Genomic DNA, 17,317 nt, shown 5'->3' with positions numbered 1-17,317 from the left:
CCCGCTCTCGACATGACTGCCTCCCACCAGGGGCAATCTGTGTGCTGCAGTTAGCACGAGCACTCCTGGCCTGTGGTGCTGATTTACTGCATGGCTCAACTCTTTGGGAAATCGGTGTGGATTTGAGTGCTGTTCAGAACCAGAACAAATCCGGTCCTCTGAGCTCAAGCTGAAATATCTTACATTTTATCCTGATGTGACCAATGTGTTGTACATAACAACTTGACTGAAATAAAAAATGTATAAATCGATAAATAAAAAAAAAAAAAAAAAAAGACTTTTCTGGCTGTGTGACCAGAGAAAGTTCGCCCACACACTCGACACTGTAGTTAGTGGGCTACGCAAGGTGAAATCTTGCTGATCGTTTGGCAGCAATGACGAGGAGCTGAAAGGAATCAGTGTTGTATTGTCTATGCATTCTTTCCATCCTAGTGTCACCGGCGAGCTCCTCCACCGTCCAACTGTCCACTTAAAATCCTCCCCCACTGGCAAAAGCTGCTCGGAGGCAGCACTTAAAGCCATTTGGCTCCGATTCGGGTCGGTCCCGTCCGCCTCGAAATGTACAACCCCTGACGTATAAATAAGAACAATATCAGATAAGTCTTGCAGGAAGCCTATAAACATTTACATTCTCTTTCAAGTGCTGTTTATGGATATTTTATCTGCTATCTGAAAGTTAAGGACACAGTGAAGAAAAGACTGGGGACTGCAGGCGGAATCTGAGGCGAGCGGTGAATCAAAAAGGGAGCGGGACCTGACAGGTCCATGGGCCCATTGACCATAATAGGTGCTGATTGTGGCGAGCACCATGGCCGGGGGACCGGCTCTGGGCTCTGCTCCGTGGCCCATAACTCTTCAGTGTGGAGAGGAGGGGAGGGAGGTTTGCCGAGCTCCTCGTTCACCATACCCCCCCAACACAGACAGAGACAAAATGCAGCCTGCAGGGTTCAGACCAGGAGACGGGAATATGGCTGTTCAACACCGCTGTTATGTTTTACAAAGCAGAGTATCTGTAGCTTTCCTGTCCTCCAGGCTGATGCCTATCTCCATTCTATCAGAAGATGGAAAAGACCATAGTTGGCTAGCTATGGGTCTACAAGTAAGTAAGAATAAGTAAGAATATGTCAAACCACTCTTTTCACAGAAACAAACCAACAGAAACACTTCATTCCAGCTGATGTCTAATCACTGAACAAATCAACCACAATCACATTAAAAAAAGAAACAGTGTCCTGTTATGTTAAAAAGAAGGTTTCTCTTATGTTAAACCCTTATCTGATCTCCTTAATTAGTCAAGCGATGCGGTCTTTTCAGCGAGTGGAACCATTGTTTGATACATGTTGTAATAACACCTGCATTTGTGAATTGCCCTAATTGTAGAAGGGAAACATCTGATAACCTCAGGAGAAGAGGGCCAGCGAGTGAAAGCCTTTGGGACGTTGGCGAAACAAATAGAGAGATCTTGAAAGGTTCTGGCTTTTATTTGTCAAAGACACAGCTTGGATACATGACACTCTCCTACAACACCCGGTCTCTGAGCATGATGTAAAAAAAAAAAAGGAATACAAATATCACAACCAGTTACTGTCTCGACAAGGTTACTGCTTGGTCACAACAGCATTAAAAGAAAGACCCTTGCAAGGACAAAACTTGCCATATTTTTTTAGAAAATCAGAAAGTTTATATAAAATGGCAGTTACATGTGAAAAATGTGAAGTAGTGTTAAAACTTTTTTTAACAGATAGATAGATAGATAGATAGATAGATAGATAGATAGATAGATAGATAGATAGATAGATAGATAGATAGATAGATAGATAGATAGATAGATAGATAGATAGATAGAGAGAGATAGGGTGTAGAAAAAACACAGATTATTCACTCTGCCAGAACCGGTGATGAAGACGTTGATTAATGCAGCTTGGCTTTTTAAATAAACAATTCCTGAGTATGTGGTGTTCGCCATTACCCCTCTATTTAGCCAGGGTCAATTCGCAGCGTTTTGTTTTTGCAGCTCCGCTGCGTCCAGCCCCCACTTCTATAGCCCCTTTCACAGCCCTTTTTCCACCACCATATGCTGCAGGCCTCACGGAAACAATCCACTAAAAACAACAGGGCTGCAGTCAACCATTGCGACGCAATGAATTGCTCCTTTATCTTGCATTCTATCAGCGGCCCAAGATCATTTTTATGCTCTCCGTTTAATTATGTTATTTGGGATTAGGGGGAGAAGGTGGCTTGCAAAACAGGGAGAAAGTGGGCATAATTGGCTTGCAGATGCAGCTTTCTCCTCATTCCTCTTCAGCAGATTCACTCTATTCACCGCATCCTACCAGCCCTCAGTACTGTCACAAACTTTAGATTTACTTCACTTCCTGCACTCCCGGCCCGTTAGCAGGAGAGGTAAACTCGCTGCCTCATTAAACCTGCTGACAACTGACGACTCTCAGTCCTGACGGCTTAGCTGGTTAACTAAAAGCCAACGTTCGAAACTGAGATTCAGATGAAAGTGGACTTTCATATCCAAACTACAATGTAGCACAGAGTTGACAGCTTGCTACACTATTATATTCTGACATTCGCCTACTTGTATTGTGCGGCTTTTCTCAATGGCATTGCATAACGCATAAAAAGAATGCTGAAAAAGCTTGCCCGGAAATGCCTAAAAAAATCTCGGCTACACAATGAACCAATGGATGGATTCAAAAACTTTTTTTTAACAATTTTCTTTTTTCAAATAAACTTTATGGAATTGTTTTTGCACTGGCTCTCAACATGCTGTTACAGCATAAATTACAGCACGTAGCTAAACACTGGGGCACTTAAAGCATGAAGAGCACTTAGAGTTAATAGAGCTCAAGGTTACAGAAAATATCTTCAATACTAACTCACAAAGGTGCAAAAGTCTTCTACTGCATGCAACAAAAAACAAAAATACATCTGGCCATGAAATACACCTCAAAGGACAAAAAAGGCATAAAGAGTCAAAGACACAAAATAAACTCCTGAAACCTTAAACCAAGTATTCAGACTCGAGTCATTTTAAAAAATGACTCAAAAGACCAAAAGCAACACATCGGACCTGGAAGATGCAAGCCTAGATACCGATCCAATCATAATTACAAGCAGGTGTTCAAATATCTTTTTTATTATTATTACTATTCCAAGACTATCACATGCGTGTAAAAATGACTAGTCAAAAGTGCCTCGTCTGCCCTTTTACATCCGATACGTCGCGCCACTTTTAGTTTATTTTCAACAACCGAAAAAATTCGACTACGTGTTTCTTACATAGGGCAGGTTTAAATGTGAAGTAAAAAAACTTTTCTTGCCTTAACCGATAGCAATGAAGTCTCCAAGGATAATGGAAATTTCACACCGCCTCAAATCTAAATTACTTCTCGCAGCTTGTGAAAAAGCGTCAACTTCGGAACAAAAACAAGCAGTGATTGACAGGGAAAATATCAAAGATTTTCTGCTTGACAATTGAAAAAAGCACAATGCCATTCAACAGGAGATACCAGGGGCCTCTAAGCCTTCATCTTAGTAGTTAAAGATGTCAGGTCACCTTTGACCTTAGAGCTTTTTGTGGTCTGTGAGCGAGAGATCCGCGCAGGGTTAATCTTGATATCGCAGCTGCGAATCCCTGCACGATTCGCAAGACTTAACAAAAGCGTCTGCTAAAACGAGACCACGAGAGGTAATTGCGAGCGAAAAAGAAAAAAAAACAAAAAAAAAAAAGCTGAGATTTTTATTTCGAAAGCCGGTCGGGAAAAGAAATGGCATATGTTTAACATTACACTAATCTGCTGAAATGGAATGGCACATCGATGAAGCCTTTATTCCTGCAGCGTTAACAAAGTGAGGATCTCGTAATCGCGGCTCATTACGGGGCGTTTAATATACACGTCCGCACAGGAGAAAAGCTCTCGACTATGACCTTTGTTCATATCGCTTTATTTCAAATCGGCCTCGTTTGAACGTTCAGAGCGGCAAAAAAATATATGCTTATGTTCAGAAGATTTTGGGGATTCCTACGCTCGTTCCCTCTGCATCATTAGTTCGATTATAGTGAGAAACGTCTACAACTAATAAACAGACAACACTAACCGATACTTAAAGTGACAATGGCAACGGGAAATCGCGGAAAAAGGACGTTAATAGATACTTCTGGATAAAGTTCACGACGGTGTTTCTAATTTACGTCATATTGAATTAAATAGTTAAAATATCATGCGAGCACATGTTAACTCTCTGAATGAGAAAAATAGCCAGGGAGAAAAAATATTCAGGTTAAATATGCGTGTCGTTGCGTGTCATAGCATTAAAACTAATGACAGCGAGATGCCACTTTGTGTTATGAAATGATTCACTCCACAGGCACAATCTCAGCAATTAGAATGTCACGTATATTTGTTATGATTTTTTACGGGTCACATGAAATGGCATGCTACTCAAACTCTAGCTGGGGTTTTTTTTTTCCCACTTCTAGAAAGAGTGTGTTCGCAGATAAGAGTGGAAAATCTAAAGGCTTCCTTGACCTATAACATTACCTCTGATTGAAAACAAACACATGAATGAAAGCTAAAAGAATTTATTCAGAATCAAAAGTGGTGTATTAATGAACATGATGGCTGGATTGAAGTGCCTGTGAGAAATGTTGTGAAGTTTGGGGAAGCTCCCATTACCCCAATGCAGCCATAATAATAATGTGAGTTTATTAAAAAAATTATAAGAAGTGGGTTTTTTTTATTATTAATGGTTGGCTGCTGTAAGTCACATGGATTTGAGAGAAAACCCAGCAGTTGCTAATACAAAACGAGACACGTGGTGTAAAATTCCTGTACTTTCGTGCCATGTAATGATGCGTGTACATACCTCTGCTGAGCATTGGGTTAGAGCATTATCAGCACCACTTCCACAGGAGGCAGATTTCAGAGTTGGCAGAACATCCAAAGCCCTTGCCCTGCCTCTGAGATATCCTTTATTCCACGTCCATGCTGCGTTCCAATTTATTCCACTGTTTCCATTAACATGAGCAGACTTTCACTTTTGATGTCCTGTCTCCACATTCGTTTCTCACAAATTGTGGTGTCCTTCCTTTTCACGTCCTCTTCAAGGGTTCTCACGGACGATCCTGGGTGAGAGTCGGGGCCACATCACACTGCTCTGTCTTCTGAATTACTGCAAAGCCTGACTCCAAACACACAGACACAAACGCAGATAAGATGATGTACTACAACACTAAACACACTTTTTAAACCTGACCAATATTTAACTTATTAAACATTATCCAATAAATGCACACATACAGCTCTTTAACTCCTACGCAACTATGGAAAGAAAATCTGTGAGGCCTACCGTAAGGATTACCATATGATGGGCAAACAGAGAACAACAACTTTGGATACACTGAAAGAGCATCGTTGTGATAAACGCAACACAGCGACCGCAATAAACATCCAGAGAGCGCAGGCGGTTGTGTATGGCGTAGTCAGGCGTCCTCGCAGCAGGTTCCGTGAATGGGAGCTCTGACAGAACAGGCCCTCTGGCCGACCAAAATGGAAACAGGAAAACAAACATTCTCAAGGAAAACTCCTCCAGTCCTCCCTCCAACTCCTCCTTCACTCCGACTCATTCTGTCCGACCTGTCTCGAACAATGTAAAAGCCTATGCTATAGCCACAACACAGGCCTCCAGACCACACAGATGGAAAAGGAACACTCGACCACAAAGGCAGGAGGAGGGGAAGGGGGTAAGAGAAAGAGAGAGAAAAGACAAACTGAAAACGTGCGGTAAGGGAACACACACCATCGGCGTGCGAAGAAAGCGGAGAAGGCTAAACTGACTCATTGCTGTTTCAGAGGAGCCGAGGCCGTGCGTCGCAATGGCATTTCGGATTTCCCTACAGCACAGTCAGACAGATCAGAGAGGGTACATCCAGATGTTTCACAAAGTTACACTAAAAGTTTCCCAGACGATCGGCAAAGAGCACAGCGCGGAGGCGATTCACTCGGGGCGCCTCTCGAATCAACTCTCAAAAAAATGCTATTGAAAACCAGTCCATTATTAACTACCCAACATACAGACCCATTGTACTCTCAACACCGCTGCTGCCCGATTCGAAACTTTCAGACATTAAATGCACACAACACTCGTGCTGTTTTTTTGTTTGTTTTTTTACAGTGAAAAAGTAGAAATTGTGAAAAAACTATAGAACATAATGTTAACTGTTTTTTATGATTATTTTACTTTCTAATCAGAAAAGCAGAACCGTCACTAAAATAAGTTGTTGAGGGATTTTAAAGGCTTTTATTTCACCCAAAAACACATACAACTATACATAAAAATGTATAGACAGTGTAGTAAAATCACTGCAGACTGAAAACACAGTGGGAAACAGGATTTCAATTAAAACACACACACACACACACACACACACACACACACACACACACATAATACAACAGTGATAACAATACACAAGACCCACAGAGAGAAAAGAAAATACCCACAGCAGCAATCCAATGACAAATGAGTTTCCTAACTTTCAAACCAATTCTGTGCAACTCAAACATTAGGTTGATTTTTTTAAACAAAATAGCAAATAAATCAATACTTGACTCCATTCAAATCAAAATAAAAAACTCTACTTCATAAGCAAATTGGCAGAAGCTGATAAAACACCAACATCAACCTCCACAACAGTCACCTGCTGAATCATTTGTACAGAGTGAAAATTCGGATGACAAAAGGGAGGATGATGATGATCCACCGAGTCAAATTTCAATACTCAATGTCGTCTCACAGTTTCAAACTAAACAAAAACCCAATAATCAACTCTGGATTTAGATCGCAATTCACTTTAGCGAACCAGCGTCTAAACCCACAAAATACTGACATAAATCAACATCATCATCTCGAAGACAAGAAATGTTATTAATAAAGAGAAAAATAATTACGATTAATGAGAAATAAAGCTTGCTTAAACTATGACTCATGCTCTTAAAACTAAACTAAAAGACGTGACTCAGTTGTGTAATCCTTTTTTAGTTTTAATCTTAGAAACCACAGAACACTGCTATTCCTCCATACACTTCAGCATGCAAGACATTTACCGAAAATCAAGTTTCCATTATCTGCTATCTGACTATCGTAACCACAGCATACAGAGGTACAAATAATTGTAGAAATAAAGAGGATGTGCTATAAAAAAAACTAAAATGATTCATTCGGAATTTTTTAAATTAGTTATTGTAGTGGTTTCTGAAATGGGGTTGAAAATAAATAAATAAATAAAACAAAGCAGATTTTAAAAGGTAAAGGATATATATCAGTTCTATCAAACCACTTTTGGATCGTTTGAGATCGAAAAAGTTGCAATTTGTATTCTGCTCTTCTTCATCTGTAAATATTTTATGCGTAAATTGTCTTTTATTGCACAGCATAAATACACAAGCAAAACATTTATTACTTATTAAACACAACACACAATAGACACCTAATACCCATTCATATGAAGGAAAAAAAAACAATACTAGAATAATTAGATTGTACTGTTTTTTTTTTCAACCACTGTCAAGACTCAAACTTAGTAGGCCAATTGCACCTATTTCATAAAAATAAAAATAAATAAAAAAATATATTTAAATGCTTCTTTTTCACAGCAGGCTTCTCATTCACCAGCACACACACATGAATCTGTAGGGTAGAGACAAGAGTGTGAGGCTCATCTCGCTGTGATAAGAAGCCAGTCCCGAAAAAAAAAAAAAAAAAGAAGAAGTTGTGCGAACTCAAAAGCTGTGTAGAACAAATGCAAGGCCCCCCCGCTGGTGCTTTCTCCAAACGCCGAGGCCCAAATTCATCTGTCAGCCGTAAAGTTCTTCGCTATACAGCGTTGATCTATTGCATCCCGCCCAAAGGGCTCACAGATGCGTACCCATTTACATTTGAAATCTACCTCGAACCGTTTCAATCACTTCAAACGCCTCTTATCAGACGACTCACACAGATCTTTTTTTCCCTGTCTCTTTTCAAAAGGGCAAGCCAATGCAATACACTGATCTGAACGCACGCAGCCAATCACTGAGCGCTAAAACATTTACAATAGTTATTTGTTAGAGAGGGCATCAGATTGAAGTGATACAATATACAAAAAGATGTCTCAGGGCTAAAAACAGCACACCAGCTGAACTAGCAAAAAGAATAAAAGAAAAAAAAATTGTAATGCAAGAGTCATACACACACACACACACACACACACACTCTGTGAAGCTGGCACAGCTGTGACTGCAGAACAATACCGATGACACAGCAGCGGATCCTCGCTGACGCTATCTGAAACTTTTGTTTACAGTTGTGAGTCTGCCTTCTCCTCTCTGAATGATGAGCGTCGTTGCTTTTCACGCGCCTTTGTCATTAAGAAACTTTCACTGACAAGAAAGCGGCCTCGCGGCAGCTTCGAGGGCGCATCATTTCCAGACCGCCCCAGAGTGGCTGCTTTCTCGGCTTACAGGAAACGACCCGAGCCGTCTACTGGAAGCAGGCTGGGAATTTTGTGGCGTGACTTAAAGTAAAAAAATAAATAAATAAATACAATTTTTAAAAAGCAGTGGGTGATTTTTAGCTCAGGGGTTAAGTTGTTTTTCCCCCCATCAGTAATGTGTGGTGAGGGCAGTAAAACTCAATAAAGGGCCAACTCAGGAAAAGTTGCAGCACAAGCAAACGTCTAACTTTCATTTAGGTGAAAGTTGGAGCAACATGTTTACAGTTAATTACTAAGTATTTACCATTAATTACATTATAATACAAACTAGAAGGAAGTAAAACTGGACAGTCTTTGAAACGAATGAACTTGTAGAGGTGCTTTTTCCTTTCAGAGCAGTAGGACCTGGTTTATGATCAAACCCTGTTGCTGAAAAGAAATTTGTGAACAGCCCCAAAGTTCCACAAAGTAGAAGTTGAAAGCCTTTAAAGCAACCAAACGACTGTATAAAACCCCAAGACGTGTATTTAGGCGTGGGGACATGTGTACAGTCGATTTTTATTTTACAAGAAAAAGAGGCATGCAGGGAAACCATCTTCTGGAAGGCGCAACAAAACTTGAAGCACATTTTAACGTTGATTTAAAGAAAAGAATATAAAAGAAAAGAAAGAAAAAGAAAAGAAAAGCTTAAATGGGTCAATAAACGGTGCTTTTTTTGTGATTTCACTGATTGTTTTTATTTTATAGATTGATTTGTGGTCAAATGAAGTTCTCAGGAACTGAAAGGCTGAGGCTCCTCTGTACAGCCGGCCGAATGGTCTCGAGCCTCGAGCACGTTGCCATGCCTACGCGCGTGCTTATCTTACATCAGTTACGGAAAGTTTCTCAAGTTTTGGGCGCAGAGCCGCTCAGAGCCCAAACCATCACTCAAACACACCCCAAATCTGAGCAAAGCCACTTCATTTTTATTGGGTTTTTCCTTCTCCTTAATTCATAAAACAAGGAATTTATAGCTACGCCGGACTGAACAATAAGGAGCACTCAGGCGTCCATGCTGCGGCACAGAAACAAAGCACATCACACCAAAAAATGTGCAATGAAACAAATAAATAAATAAACAATATCCAGAACAACGCGATTTAAATACCTCGGTTTATTATTCCTCTCGGATATGTCCGCTGTTCGGGTTGAACATGCCGGGTGGACACGCAGAGGAGGACACGCAGTGAACTGCTCTCGGTCTTTAAAGAAATGAGAAGGAAAGCAGGAGTCGGACCTACTACTGGAGCTCGCGCTGTTTTCTTCCTCGTGCCTGAACGTGACCCCGCTCGCGCTCGCGTTCCTGCTCGTGCTCGCGCTTCAATTTCTCACGCGTTTTGACCCGAAGAAAGAGGCGCGTGAAACCCGAGCTGCCTCCTTTTTGTTTTTTTCTTTCACCGCACAAAAGTAACACCGCCGCTGATTTGCGCGAAAAATCCCATCAGGTCCGCGCCGGACCATTACATAACAGAACGCTCGCGACGAAAAAGCGGCTACGGGGGAAGCGCGCGCGCGTGCGCGCACACACATACACGCTCACACGCGCGCGTGTCGCGGGTTCGCCGGTGCCGTGCTCGCGGATGCTCATTGATTCGTGCTGCTTTTTTAAAATCTTTTTTATTTGCCTTTTATTCTTCTTACCTGTTGATTTCAATTGCATTAGCCTTCGTGCTCTGAAACGGTGCTGGCCCTTTTTTTTGGCGTAAACCATCATGAAACCGCCCTTTGTGTTTGTTTGTTGATCTCGGGGAAATATCTCTCTTTTTTGTTTGACGGCATATTTCGACTTGCTCCTGTGCAGCTGAGGATCAGTGTGACTGTGGTTTATTATTACATTATTAGTAGTATGATTTCGCTTTGAAACGCTCGGGTCGGATTGGGGTTTTAGATCAGGAGGATGCGGGTTGCAGTGAGTTCGGGTCTTGAGCAGAAAAGCTTCTCGCATGGCACGAGCTCAGACTCCAGGCATTACGTCAGTTTCAAGACACCAACACTATTAATATCAAGAAGCAGTTGCGGAGGGAAGCGCCACCCCGGAGCGCGCGCTCTTAAAGGGCCACACACCCCGCTTTCCTCCTTCCAGAACTGCTTCATTCACAATGAACACAATGCACTAAACACGCACTCCTCACATCAAATCTCATCACTTCCTTTTCCGGTTTATTTCTACACCTTTAATATATTTATACATTATACATATTCAACATTGTTTGTTTGTTTGTTTGTCTACTATGGGGATTTGAACTAAACTAGCAGCTGTTGCTTCTTAGTTTTGTTTGGTTGTTATAAGGGTCTTCTGTCAATGGCTTTTAGCCACAATCCACACATATTAACACACACAAACACACACACACACACACACACACACACACACACAATTCATAATGCAGTCAATAGCCAAAGTTCCTTTTTGGCCTTCTGGGGACATTTAAAGAGATTTGGTTGACCTCGACACACACACACACACACACACACACACACACACACACACACACACACTAGAACATTGAAATTAGGGTGATTCACTGAATTAATAAATACATTAATTCATTAATTAAATGCATTTAAATAAAATTAAGCTAAACATAACAGTGTATGCGAGTATGTAGTTGTGAACAGATGATAAGGAGAGATAATATAGAGACAGAGAGAGAGAGAGAGAGAGAGAGAGAGAGAGAGAGAGAGAGAGAGAGAGAGAGAGAGTCATCCTAACACCTTGCAACAGGTCACAGAATTTATTCAATGGTGACATTGCCCTGAACTTCAATCATCACATTTAGCATGAAGGGCAAAAGATATTAAGATTTGTCATCAACATTTCACTGCCCAGTTGGCTTTTTTCACCATCCTACTACTAATTTATAACTCTAATACCTGGAATAAACACATTTAATCCATAATTCCCTTTATGAATTATCAGCGTTACCTTGCAAATATGAATATAACACATTAAGTCAGAAGCTTTACATTGCAATTTTCTGTGAGAAGGCTCCCTGCGGTGAAGTTAGAAATGACAAGACTTTAACTCAGGCCTACTATTAATACTTCATTTAAATAGCTGATGAGTCTCCAACATCAAATCTCGTAGCAATGTCCGATCTTATCCAGTGCTGGTCAGCCATGCTGCAGGTTTTTATTTCAACCATGCACAAGTACACCTGATACAACTCATTAGCTATTAGAGGACAGAGAGCAATTCATTAAACAAGTGGAATCAGGTGTAGCTCCTGCTGGGTTCGAATAAAAACCCACAGGCACAGTGGAATTTTTGGATAGGACTGGACACTGTTAATAATCACAAATCTTTCCACAATAAGTATGCAGAAGCAAAAAAAATAGAATTTGAAATATTTATTGAATAAGGTGGGTTACAATAATAAGAATCTATAAAGTTTTTCTGGTATTTCTTTTAAATAATTACCCCAAAAATGACCAAAAATAACATGTGTAGTAGAGAAATTTTAGCTTATTGAAGAGCTTTAATAAAAAATAAAATACAATTACAATACACAATTTATATATTCAAAACACACACACACACACACACACACACACACACACAATTGTGTGTATATATATACACCATTTTTATAAACAAATATAAATAAATAAATAAATACAAAAGAGGCAAAATTTAGACCTTCAACCTAACACGTTTAATCATAATGTCCTTTCTTTACTCAGATATAAAAAATACTCCAAGAAAATTTTCTTGTAATCACTAAACATTTGTTCATTGTTCTCGCCAAGTCTCAAATCAAGCTCTGAAATTCGCAATGATGTGCAAATTAAACTGTCCGTGTAAAAATATGGCAAAAGTTCAGTTTGGTGTCCCGGTGATTTATGTAATTTTAAACACTATTAATACTTTAAAACATTTATAAGAATATTTTGTCTATGTTGAGTTCGGTTTCACTAATAATAAACATACATTTGCATAAATCATCCATGTTTGTCCATGCACATGTTGACTGGAGTATTAATATCTTGAACAGTATTAATTTAAGGAACGTAAGGAACAGATAAAAATGCACAAATTATTTGCGATTTATCACGCGTTAACTCATGACGATCATGCGATTAATTGCGAATAAATATTTGAATTGATTGACAGCTTTAATATACACACACAAATAGTTATATGCAATAATTAGAAATTAATTAATTCTATTAGACATGTTCAGACAATCAATTTGAACTAAAATGGATTGTCAGCTTTCATACACCTGTGCTGTCTGTGTCAGTTTAGCTCAGTGTCACACACTGTTATTAAAGCAAAGAGGGGATGTAACATATACTAAGAAATTCTGAATCTCATGAAAATATATTTTATATTATGCTTTTCTCTTAGTTTGTTGCTGATAATATTAAAGCATTTGTGTTCAAATGAATTCCAAGCAGAAGCATTTTCAAATGGTGTAAATATTTTGTACAAATATAGATATTTTTTCGCAATCTATTGCAAAGCACAGTTGGAGATATGTATAGTTTAGGAACTTTTAAAAATTCTTTTTATAAGATTTAGCATTTTCCCCAGATAATCTCTGAACACTATGAGGCAGGCTAGAGAGAAACCCTAGGAGTGAAATCAAAGCTGTTTATCTCTTTTAGAGATATCATGCCATAGGGTGGCCGTCACTGAAATATTTTTAGTTTGGGTAGCAATACCCTGCAAGACACATAGCAGGCTGTGAGCACTGGCTCTACCACTGTCACCAATCAGAGCTTGGTACTGTTTCAGTATTGCCTTTCGTCTAGCTGTACTAACAGCCAGACACATCATGTGGTCATATTTATAACTCCCTTTAGGAAGGTGACTGCCCTCAATTGAGCTTTTAATTTCTTCTCACTGAACACTTACTGTATTCTAATCCAACATAAAGCCTTAAATCATGGTCTTAAATATAAATCAAATATTGCTTATTAATTATTAAACTTTACAATTTTATCATATTTATTTATTAAAGGATTTCTCCATATGAGTGTATTGGTAATGTATTGTAATTAGTGCATTGAAATGTTAGCATTTAGTAATTCAAAGAGCAAAACAACTTTAAATGGAATATGTTAATATACGGATAACAGTGTAAAGCTAAAGGTAAACAGTTTGCAGACCAGAACAAGCAGAGAGTGGCTATTACGTTTAATTACATATATGTGTTATGGTGCATTAAGTAAACAGCGAAACAGCATAATGCGTGCAGTGTGACTCACTAGACATGTACAGCATATGTACAAATAGCAATAATATGCAAACAGTCCAATATTTTGTATAATTGAAGTAATGACAGGTAATGGTGCTAGCACTTGCACAGGGTAGCAGTAATGTAAATACTGTATAATATGGTGTCTATGTTTTTTCTTCTTTTTTTTTTATTTAATTGTATTTTTTAATTATTATGCTGTATTAATTAGTTGGTACACTACATTGAAACAAAAAAAAAGGCTTTAAGGCACTCCTGAAGGATTTTTAAAATGAAATGCCATTGCACTTGCTCCTCAGGTTCCACTGAATTCAATGAAACTGAGGAACAAATGTATGTGAAATTCACATTTCTTTAATTTAGGCCATCAGCCAGGCCTCTAAAGCTTCTAGCCACAAAACCATGCACCCCATCTTCCATGCCTGGCCACATAATGAGTGCTGTTTTTTTGAGGGGGGGAGTTAATAAAAGACTGAAGTGGTATGTTTTAAAGTGCTTCAGGCAAATTATTTCAACATTGATAGCATCAGTGGAAAAGAAGAGTAGAGAAAACGATGAACTGTGCAAATAGAGTTTGATTAAAGCACTGTACAAATTGGACTCGTGTCCGTGAAGAATCTTCATTTGAGCCTGGAATTCAGGGACGCTTGATAAAAGGCTCCCAGGCTGGCTCTTAACTCCATGATCATAACGAGAAAATCTGGGATCTTTTATAAATTTCCTTAAGTATGTCTAAACAAAAGCAAACTTAATTCTGACAAGCACAAACACAGAGAAATGGCCTACAGGTATATGAATAAAAAAGAGAGACTGTGTGTGTGTGTGTGTGTGTGTGTGTGTGTGTGTGTGTGTGTGTGTGTGTGTGAGAGAGAAAAAGAGAGTGAGAGAGAAAGAGAAATAGAGAGAGTTATGCTTCTAAAATGTAAGAAACACTTTCAAACTTGGACTAATATATCGCCGATTTGTGGAATTGGATATGCAGAACAAATTGATTCATACATCCATAAATGAGCTGTTTTTAATGTCTGCATCATCCATGTGGTTTGAATGGAATTCACATACCAAAAAAAACGGAATGGAAAAATAGTAAAACTCTATGAAGCAAGGTAAGTGATTTGGTACACAAAGGCAATGCTATTCATTTGTGATCACTTTTTCCATCTACAGTTCTCTCAGACAAGATAATGACTTTTTTTTTTTATCATAAAAACAAGCAAATGGTATTACATAAATAATTGGGCTTCTCTGCACTACAGGCCAAGTGGAAACCCTTGTTTTTCTTCAGGAGTCAACACATCAGTTTTCTCCACCCTAGAATGTGAACAATGTGTAGCGGCAAAAAATAAAAAATAAATAAAATGTAGGTGTAAGTAAAATCAGCATGTAGTAACTCTCCTAGGAGTAAAGGAGTGTAAAAGAAGAGTAAAGAGAATATTGAGACATTATCCTTTAACTAATATTTAAACGTATGATCATTTTATCTAAGTTAGAGATTAGTATTATTTTATGATCATCCTTGTGTGGAGTAATAACCATCTGCTCTAATATCTCTGTGCACTCAAGGACAGAAATCCAGAACATTCTAATATGATTTCACCAGACCTATTGAAAAGGTCAGAAACCTCTAAAAAAAAAGGTCAGGAACACACTTTGAATTATTCAAAGTGATCCAAGAGCAATTGGCACAGCAGGGTGCTGATCATAAGGTACAGCCAAATTGTTTGTGGAGTACCACAGTCTTGTCAACCTCCCCAAACATTTATCCCCCAGTTCAAAAAAAAAGCAGCATCCCATATATTTGTATATATTTTTTCTGTACTTTTATGAAGCCATGGATATAAACTGAGCTCTGGTGCTATATTTTTTAGTCCTACTTCTTTAAATGTTGTCCTCAAATAACACCAGGTGACTGGAACTGAGGGATGGTCAATTAAAGAGCTCTCACAGCACTTAATCATAGCATGAACTAACTCTTGGACGTGTTGCTCTCTCCTTCATACTGTCTCTCTGAAATATACACAGACACTGCACGAAGGGTCAAGAAATTCCATATACATTGTATCATTTACCCAGACATCTTTGGAACAGCCTGCAAGCAAGCCAGACAGAAGCAAAGGACATCGCTGTCCATATTTGAATGATAAAGCTAGGTTTTATAATCCAAAGATACTTTTTGAAGCCAAAGCCATGTGGTGGTATGACTTTAACAGCGGTCCAACTTTGGGCAAGCACCAACGAAACATTATAATATTGCCGATAGAATGCATCTGCTTTCGATATTTCTGCATTCAAAAAAAAAAAAATCTAATTCTAGTGTCTAACCATCTGCTCTTTTTTGCCCATCTCTGCCTTTAGAAATTCTTCAATCCTGCCAAAATCCTGTGGTATCACATTCCATAAAGACCTGGTCCCAATTCAGGGAGCCCTCTGGTCTAGTCACTATGTCTACTCGTACTTGTCCCACCTTTCCTTAGTTAATACATTTTTCTTTTTTTTTTTTTACCAGTATTGCAATAAAAGTCAGACATTTTGTGAAGCAAACCTACCCCAACTTTCTTCACTACTAGTAAAGCTCACTTATACGCTGCATTCACAAAGACTTATTAATCAAAGACAAATTTATGGCTGGTGTTCAGTAGGCCTGTTAGTAAACTAGGATATATATTAAATATAAACCAATTAAATAAAAAAATATATAATAATGTTCTTAACAGCAAATCATTGGTCAGCGAAATAGCAACAATTTTAACAAATGCATCAGACGTCTCCCTTTTCTATTGTGGTTTTATTTATGATTTGCTTTAACAGGCTCTTGATGGACTGCATCAGGTGTAGCAGAAAACCACAAGAAGTTTACCTTTGTGTACCCGAAGATTGTATAATTTCCTTGTTTCTACCTTTGACCTAAATTTGCCTTTTTACTGCATCAAAAGTATATGAGCAAATTGATGCAGGAACTCTCAGGACTGTATTTGTCATATCAATGCAAATTTTCAGCTAAAATCTTTTCCAAGATCATTACAAGTAATATTGTAATAATTATGTGCTTAGCCCATAACACACACACACTAATCATAATCACACACACACTCATCAATAGAAGCTTATTATAAAACAATAGAAATTTTATATTATTTTTAGTTTTAAAAACTATTTTATAGTGCATCATCTTTCTCCAAACTGCTTGAAAGGTGTAACCCTCATTATCTCCTATTGGCTACTGTGGTGAGAATTGTCCTGCAAAAAGAAATACCTACCAACACACATGTTCTTGAGTAGAAAAACGCATTCATTTCATGGATATATTTTATTTAATTTTTAAAAAACACATTTTTGCATTACTGCCATTTCCAATCGTGCTCACATCATCTCCTTTCTGTTATATATCCCCATCTTATCTCATCCATTTTTTCAGTTATCTTTTAGCATCTCTTGCCCTTGCCTGTCTGGTCCGATTATTCAAACAAGGTCAGATTCCTTTCTGATCAGTTGGTACTTTTGCCAAAAAACATATAAAAAATATAAAACAAAAAACAAATAAATAAAAATACTTGATGATAAATTTGATTTCCCCAGAGTTACATTTTTT

At 38.5% G+C, this 17,317-nt stretch overlaps 1 protein-coding gene across 4 annotated transcripts in view; it reads right to left on the bottom strand.

Annotated features, from left to right (window-relative positions):
* Positions 1 to 10,701, bottom strand: part of trps1 (trichorhinophalangeal syndrome I) — a 98,187-nt gene extending 87,486 nt beyond the window's left edge. The window contains exons 1-2 of one of the 4 annotated variants that reach the window (XM_046834893.1): positions 10,166 to 10,701; positions 4,879 to 5,193 (exon numbers count right to left, since the gene is read on the bottom strand). In XM_046834893.1, coding sequence (XP_046690849.1) covers positions 4,879 to 4,891 — 13 coding nt within the window. In that variant the 5' untranslated portion in view covers positions 4,892 to 5,193; positions 10,166 to 10,701. Of the gene's footprint in view, positions 1 to 4,878; positions 5,194 to 5,361; positions 5,986 to 9,632; positions 10,103 to 10,165 lie in introns of those variants that run through there. The other 3 variants (XM_046834889.1, XM_046834892.1, XM_046834890.1) reach the window with 3 other exon arrangements.
* Between the last annotated feature and the right edge of the window lie 6,616 nt (positions 10,702 to 17,317).

The sequence above is a fragment of the Silurus meridionalis genome, chromosome 22, assembly GCF_014805685.1.
Source record: "Silurus meridionalis isolate SWU-2019-XX chromosome 22, ASM1480568v1, whole genome shotgun sequence".
Lineage (NCBI taxonomy): Eukaryota > Metazoa > Chordata > Actinopteri > Siluriformes > Siluridae > Silurus > Silurus meridionalis.
Note: the sequence above shows the minus strand (reverse complement) of the source record. Positions and strands in the feature narration are given on the sequence as shown.